This window comes from Molossus molossus, unplaced genomic scaffold, assembly GCF_014108415.1.
Source record: "Molossus molossus isolate mMolMol1 unplaced genomic scaffold, mMolMol1.p scaffold_m16_p_13, whole genome shotgun sequence".
Classification (NCBI taxonomy): domain Eukaryota; kingdom Metazoa; phylum Chordata; class Mammalia; order Chiroptera; family Molossidae; genus Molossus; species Molossus molossus.
In genome coordinates, this window is record NW_023425348.1 from 4687735 (window position 1) to 4695931 (window position 8197).

Below are 8197 nucleotides of genomic sequence, written 5' to 3' on the forward strand. Positions count from 1 at the left end.
GCGATTACAGACAGTAGTTAGCTCTAAACAGTTTCCTAAAAACATCTCCAAGGGCTGCCCCTAGGCAGACCCACAAGACTCTAAGACGGCATTAGTTGTACTGGTACAGATCAGAACCACACGGATGTAATATAAAGGGAGCAACTAGGCTTGATGTGCGATTAGACTACATGCCTACTAAGAGCATCTTTGGGGTTTTCCAAATAGGTTATGTTTGTTATTACATCAAATATTTCAATATAAAGAAATATAGTATGGTCCTGGTTGTCCCAATAGGGGAGATGGTGGTGGGAGAGAGATTGCAGGTTTGATTACTGGTCAGGGCACACATAAGAATCAACCAATGGCCCTGGCCGGTTTGGCTCAGCGGTCAGAGCATTGACCCACAGACCGGAAAATCCCGGGTTCGGTTCCCACTAAGGGCATGTACCTCGGTTGCAGTTTCTCCCTGGCCCCAGTTGGGGTCATGCGGGTGGCAGCCACTCGATGTGTCTCTCTCACGTCAATGTTTCTCTCTCTCTTCCTTCCTCTCCCTCCCATTCTATCTGAAGAAAAATGCGAAAATGTCCTCAGGTGAGGATAAAAAGAAAAAAGAATCAACGAATGAATCCATAAATAAGTGGAACAGCAAATCAACTGCTCTCTTTCTCTCTCTAAAATCAATCAACAAAAATAAAAAATAAATAAAAGAAAAATACAGTCTTACTAGAACTTCTACGTTGTTGGCAACTTACTTTTTTTTTTTTTTAATATTTTTTCTTTATTGATTTTTAGAGAGAGAGAAACATTGATGAGAGAGAACATCGACTGGCCACCTCCTGCATGCCCCCCACTGGGGATTTGGTCCACAACCTGGGCATATGCCCTGACTGGGAATCGAACCGGCGTCCTCTTGGGGCATGGGCTGATGCTCAACTACTGAGCCACACTGGCCAGGGAGGCAACTTACATTTTATTCAGCTGCTGCTTTTCTTAAAAGGAACCCAAACACGAAGGGTTGCAAAGTAAAAACTAAAGCCACTGCAGAAAACAACTGTTGCCCTCTAGACCTTGGCTTTCTTTTTTTTTTTAATCCTCACCTGAGGACATTTTTGCATCTATCTTCATGTAGAGGGGGAGGGAGAGAGGGAGGAAGAGAAAGAGAAGCATCAATATGAGAGAGACACATCATCTGGTTGCCACCCACACGACCCCAACCGGGCCGGGGACAAACTGCAACTGAGGTAGTGCCCTTAGCGGGAACCGAACCCTGGACTCTTTGGTCCACAGGCCGACGCTCTAACTGCTGAGCCAAACAGGCCAAGGCTAGACCTAGGCTTTCCTTGGCGTTGTGCCTCTTGCTGATTAATACATTTTTGATAAATTCCTCCATTTCCCAGTTAAGAAATAATATCCAATAACAGATATTTTTAAAAAGAAAAGAAAGGAACCCTAGCAGGTGTAGCTTAGTTGATTGAGCATCATCCCATGCACTGAAAGGTCATGGCACATGTTCAGGTTGCAGGTTAGGGGAGGTATTGATGTTCACGTACTCTCTCCCTCGCCCCTACCCTCTCCCTTCCTCTCTTTAAAAAAAAAAAAAAGAAAATCAATGAAAACATATCTAAAAAGAAAAAGAAAAGAAAGGACTCCGAGGCCACAATAGAGTTTAAAGAATTGACCTAGGTAATATGTCTCTAGCGATTAAAGTTTCTAGAATACCAGCCTCTACAGCAACATTAGCATCCAAAGCAGATACTGGTCTGCAAAGCAGATCTATTGTTACTAAGGTTTTTTTGTCTGTTTCTCTCATTTTAACAAACAGAATCCTTTCTTCTAATAAATCTATAGGGAGATAAGCACAATATGCAAAAAAAATAAAGAGGAATGAATTGCCTTGGTAGAAGTGAAGGAGGGGAACAGGGCACAGTAGAGTCCTGCTCATTAAGTCCTCCTTTGCCCCAAGATGCCATCAAGGAATCATGGGGTTTGAAATCAATGATTTCATAATTTCAGAACACAGTCTAAAAACAATCGCCGCAGAGGATTGCATCTTTGGAGTCTGGATAAAAAAGAAATATATTTATCTATAAATATAATCACAAATATAGGATTATCCATGTGGGATTTGCTCTGAGCATAAAAATGAATAGAAAAATATATGGAAATATAACATCTGAACAGGTATATATACAATTATATCAGTCACTCTCAAACTATCAAAACAATCTAAATCCTGGTTTCAGTCTTCCCTCAAAGCCACCTTATATTCTTTGGTATTTCCTGCCTTGGAAGTTATTTTCTCTTATTTCCTCTTTTTTTACCCTTGCCTACTTTAGGGAATGCAGTTCTGACATAGCTTCTCAGTAACACAATAAGCAAACTGTGGCCTAAAAAAGAATCTCTAAGTTGACATATCCCTCAATCAAAGAAAGTGTAGTATGAAACTGACAAATCTGACTATGCATACTTTTGTTATGAAATATCCTGTTCCAGAAAATGAATCCCAAAAATCAAAATGTTTCATGTCATCACTCACTGATTATAGGATAGGATGGCAATCCTCTTCCCTCATTGGAAAACTCAGTGTCTCAACCATTAAGAGCTGAAATCTTACCTATAGTGGCCTTGTCAGTCTCTATCTCTGCCAGTAAGTCTCCTTCACTTAGCTTCTCACCCACTTTTTTTTCCCATCTCTGAACTGTGCCCATGGTCATGGTGGGAGAGAGGGCAGGAAGAACTACCTGTAGAAACAAACAATTATCACTTAATAATGGAAAGCCTTTAACACAATGGAATTCAGGCAAGCTTAGTTTTATATTGAGAGTGACTATGTCAATCCAAACTCCCATCTGCCTGACACCCCCATAACAGCAAAAGCTTAGTGCTCAACAGTGTTGCACCAGTTAAATTATCCTCCAAACCTCAAGCTTTATCATATCAGTGATACTCTGATCCACCCTTCAAAGTGAAAAGTAATGAGCAGATGGGAAAGATTTCTAACAGTCAAAATTAACTCCTTAGTATCTAAGCAAAGAGCCTCTTTTCAACTTTTTAAACATTTACATTAATGTACAATATTTCATTTTCACAGAATGATCTTGGTCCAGACTATTCTATTAAAATTTTGCTATATTCTGTATCAGCATTATCTTTTCACTCAGAGGGAACTGCATTTCTCCCAAACTTCTCAGAATATCTTTCCAAGATAAAAATAACTAATATTAAGAACAGTTCTTGCCCTGGCCAGATGGCTCAGTTAGTTGGAGCATCGTCCTATACACCAAAAAATTGAGGTTTGACTCCCAGTCAGGGCACACACCTAGACTGTGGGTTTAATCCCCAGTTGGGACGTGTATGGGAGGCAACCGATTGATGTTTCTCTCTCACACTGATGTCTCTCTCTCCCCCTTCCTCTCTCTCTCAACATCAATAAAAACAAAACATATCCTTGGGTGAGGATTAAAACAAATCTGTTCTTTACAATATTCACTTCTACCCCAATAAAATCTAAACACCAGATTGGCTGATCTAAATTAAAAAATGCTTTCCTATTTATATGGCTTGTGTGTCTACTGAATTTAGATGCTTACTTGATTATGGGTTTTGTTTGCTGTCTTTTTAATCCTTCATGACTAACTGAAAATAGCATTATGCTCAGAGGACATATCATTTCAATTGAAGTCTCAGGAAGGTAGGAGAAAAAGTAAAAGTAAAACAAAACTTAGCATTCTAACTAGGAAAAAAATTTTTTATGTTTTTCTTGATTTAGAATTTGTCATCTTCATCTACTTCTTATCAGTAGTGAAGTTAGGACACAGATGTGATACTGCTCTGGCAAGTGTGGCTCAGTGGATAGAGCATCATCTCGAGCACTAAAGGGTTGCAGGTTTGATCCCACACCCCAGTTGAGGGGGCATGCAGGAGGCAATCCATCAATGTGTCTCTCTCACATCCATGTTTCTTTCTCTCTCTCTCTCTCTCTCTCTCTCTCTCTTCCACTCTCTAAAAATCAATGGTAAAAACATCCTTGGGCCCTGGCCGGTTTGGCTCAGCAGTTAGAGCATTGGCCTACGGTCCTGAGAGACCCGAGTTTGGTTCCCGCTAAGGGCGTGTACCTTGGCTGCAGTTTGTCCCCAGCCCTGGTTGGGCTGTGCGGGTGGCAACCACTCAATGTGTCCCTTTCGCATCGATGTTTCTCTCTCTCTTCCTCTCTCTCCCTCCTACTCTATCTGAACAAAAAAAAAAAGAAAAAATGTCCTTGAGTGAGGATTAAAAAAAGAAAGAAAAGGACAAGAACTCTATGATTTCACTCATATGTGGGATATAAAACAAAAAGCAACCAACAAAAATAAACTCACAGATACAACAGAATGGCGGTTACCAGAGGGGAAGCGGGGTGGGGGGAGGATGAAGAGGGTAAAAGGGGTCAAATACAAGGTGACAGACGAGAATGGACTTCAGATGGTGAGCACATAATAGAGTACAGGTGTTGTAGTATAAGGTTGTATACCTGAAATTTATTTAATGTTATTAATCAATGTTACCCCAATAATTTTAATAATAAAAAACTTTCACTAAGAAAAATTAGTGGCGCCGATAATCTATACAGTATCTTAAAGGATAATTAAGACAATAACCCTAACACTTGCATACAAAGCCACAGGCATAAAATGGAGAGAAATGAATAAGACTTATGTAGTGAGACAGAATTTACTGAACAAGATGAAATAATTGTGTGAACTGAATACCAGGCAAAACTTCATCATGAGTGACTGTTAATAGATCATGGAGTAGAACATTATGTCAAAAAAAAAAAAAAAAAAAAAAGAAGAAGATTCCTATACAGAAATTTCTCCAAAAAAACTAAGTGAAGTATAAGTTCTAGTCTTAATCCTTTAGAAAAAGGACAGGTTTTTTTTACCCATTTCCACTATTTGAAACAAATATATAGGGGATTTCCCTAATATCTAATAAACTGATATAGTTTCTTAGAAGCTGATTTAGTTAAGAGAATCAACTGTGATTGTTGCCTTCAGCTTTGTTGCAATACTATTATGTATGTCTAATCTATACTTTTTTTTTTTTTTTGTACATGCCCCTAGCGGGAACCGAACCCAGGACTCTGTTCCGCAGGCCAATGCTCCAACTGCTGAGCCAAACCGGCCAGGGTCTATACTTATTCTTTATTGTCAGTCTTCTCATTTAATACTACTACTCAACTACTTCACCCACTCTTAGACAATAGGACACCACACGTCAAAAGAAAATATCAATTGAGGACTTTCATTCAATAGACAGCACTTGAGGCCTACTAAAAACTATTTATATAGGGAGCAGACAGCTATAAGTACAAATCAACCTCTAAAGCTAACATAATGCCTTGAATGAGAAATGCCAAGCAGTATCCTGCTACTACATTGTGGGTGAGAAAGGTTAAAGTAACTGTCCAAATTAAGAGACCTGGAAATAACAACTAGGAATACAAGTTATCAATCTGCATGTTTAAATTTCTATTTACTTTCAAATGACAAGAGGTAGCCATATTTAAAGCCAGTTTCCAGAAAGTGTGATAGCCATCTATGAAAACTAATGAATAAACAATAAACTTTCTGGAGTAAACACCCAGAGGCTGAGCCTCACCTGCATGTGAGTGGGATATGAGCTACCAGGAGCCTGAGCAGAAGGTGTAGGTGGCGAAGAAGTGGCAGCAGGGGTTGGTGCTGGGGCTGCTTGTGGGGTGGGTGCTGCCGAGTCCAATGTATAATTTTTAAAGGCCTCAACATCCTCAGGTCTAAGGAAGAGAAAGAATGTATAAGTATAAGGGGGATTATAAAGCAGATTTATCTCCTGCAGAAGAGGTCTTAGGAGCCTTTAACTCCTAATTTCTCAATTCTGGGTTTAAAATACTCCACTAATTGCTTAAATTCAAAAAAATTACCAGGGTACTACTCACTTTTCCACTGTAATACAGATGATCGATCCAACGGGAACATCTCTGGTGCCTTCAGCAACAAGTATTTTTGCCATGTAACACTCCTCCATGCTTTCAAATCCAACAGTGGCTTTATCAGTTTCAACCTATTAACACAAAAGCTTGTGCTGCCAAGTATGAAGATTAGTAGCTTGTGCTTGGAATTATATAGCTCATGTGAAGATACAGCCTCTATCAGAGATTTAAAAGACAGAATTATCTTTTTAAATCTTAGCTAAAAATTCAGTTTGGCTGGGCCGGTGTGGCTCAGTGGCTGAGCGTCGATCCACGTACCAAGAGGTCGCCAGTTTGATTCCTGGACAGGGCACATGCCCAGGTTGTGGGCCCAAACCCCAGTGGGGGCATGCAGGAGACGGCCAGTTGATGTTCTCTCTCATGGATGTTTCTATCTGTTTTTCCCTCTTTTCCTCTCTCTCTCAAAAAATCAATAAAGAAAAAAAAAATTTTTTTTAATTCAGTTTGGCTAGCTGCTGACAACTTATGTACCAAGCTTCTCTAATATCAAGTTGTAATAAACATCTAAGTTTCTTAAGCAGAAGGAATAACTACCCACCAAGAAAGTTGATGCCCAGTCAGTCTCTTCTAACTTATCTGCATATTTTAAAACAGCTTACCTCTGCAATTAGTTCACCCTCATTGATTTTTTCCCCTTCCTTTTTCTCCCAACGGGCTATGGTGCCTGCTTGCATTGTGGGGGAAAGAGAGGGCAATGGAACCTGGGGGAGACAAAGGAGAAACGCTAAATTTTAAAAGAGCTACTTAGCTCTCGTTTAGTTTCATACCATTCAATTTAATTTAATGCAAAGAGTTGGGGATATGGAGAAATCATGGGAGTTCCTGCCACCAGAATCTCTCCAACGACAAACTTCCTGCTCCCCAGTCCTGTCGGTCTGACAGAGCAGCACCTGAGCACACATCCAGAGCCCCAGGTTTGGAGCTCTTCTTTCAACGGGGCAGATCGGGTGGTGGGAGCGCGAGTCACAGCAAAGCTGGGTACTGGAAGGGACAATGACACACACTGACAGAGGGGTGGAGGGCCCCTGAGGCCCCTGAGGGAAGGTCCAAGGCCAAGAAGTCCACCCTGAAGGACAACGGGGTCCCGCGAAGGACAGCTCTGGGGCTCACCTTCTGATGCGGGGGGAGACTGTAACAGCGGCGGCCAGGCGATCTCCAGAGCTGCAGCAGGAAGCGACTCCGCGGCCGGGCCCAGGAGCCGGGGCGCCAGCCGCAGAACGCCCGGACTCTACATCCAGTGGTCGCGCTGATGCAACGAGCCGGAGCTGGACCGACCCGCGGGGTCACGCCCGGAACTCCCGGCTCCTCCCGCAAGGCGGCCCACCGAGCCCCGAATCCTGCTCTGGGGGCCGCATGCTGGGCTCGTCGCGCACAAACGCGCCACATTGTTCCACGGACCCCAACACCCCCCCAACGAACGCCGTCTCCGGAGTGACCTCTCCAGGAGCAGAGCGGCGTTGCCGTCAGCCAAGCCGCGTAGCCGCACGTTGTCGTAAAACGGGCTCCAAAAATTCGCCCCACCCAGTTACCACACCAGAAATGTAAGAAACATCCACGCTGCCCCGGGTGTGCGCGAGGGAAGGGGTGGTTTGAAGTGGGTAGGGGCGGTTCCTCCGGAGCCAGAGGCGGGGAGCCAGCGCGGCACGCGTTTGGGAGAAAGAAGACGTCGCGAGGAGCGGAAGGTGGGGGGGTCGGAGGAGCGGGACCTTAACGCAGGACAGGGCCCAAGCGAGGCGCGGGGCGCGCCCAAAGCAGAGGCCGAAGAGGCGGCGAGAGCGGGCTGACCTGCACGGTGGGCCGAGGCGGTGGGCTGAGGGCAGTGACCAAACTTGGGAGCAAAGCGGGAGGACCGCTGGGCGCGGAGGGCCGGGGGCCAAGGGCGCGTTGGGACGCGCGGGTAGCGGTGGTCGCATTCCCGGGGTGCTCTCAGCCTCCGCGGCCCTGCGGCGGGCCTCGCTCAGCGCAGGCTGTGCTGGGTTTCACAGGTTTTATTTCAGGTTTGCCGCCCACACGGAAACCAGAGTAAACGGGTTTTCCAGCCAGAAGCTGTGAAAGGCAGCCAAGGGAAGATACATTCCTACATTCCCACGTTCAGCTGTACCGCAGCCGGATTAAGCCTGCTCCGTGTGTGAAGATACAAAACAGATTTGCGTTTCTAATTGACCGTAGAATCCCTTGAAGTCGCACACGGTTTGTTCCGCTTGAAAT

General features: G+C 43.9%; 1 protein-coding gene across 2 annotated transcripts in view; it reads right to left on the reverse strand.

Moving 5' to 3' along the window:
• Positions 1-7433, reverse strand: part of DLAT (dihydrolipoamide S-acetyltransferase) — a 36857-nt gene extending 29424 nt beyond the window's left edge. For both annotated transcript variants that reach the window (XM_036257852.1, XM_036257851.1), the window contains exons 1-5: positions 7100-7433; positions 6589-6690; positions 5936-6060; positions 5623-5773; positions 2597-2723 (exon numbers count right to left, since the gene is read on the reverse strand). In XM_036257852.1, coding sequence (XP_036113745.1) covers positions 2597-2723; positions 5623-5773; positions 5936-6060; positions 6589-6690; positions 7100-7375 — 781 coding nt within the window. In that variant the 5' untranslated portion in view covers positions 7376-7433. The remainder of the gene's footprint in view (positions 1-2596; positions 2724-5622; positions 5774-5935; positions 6061-6588; positions 6691-7099) is intronic.
• Positions 7434-8197: the final 764 nt, after the last annotated feature.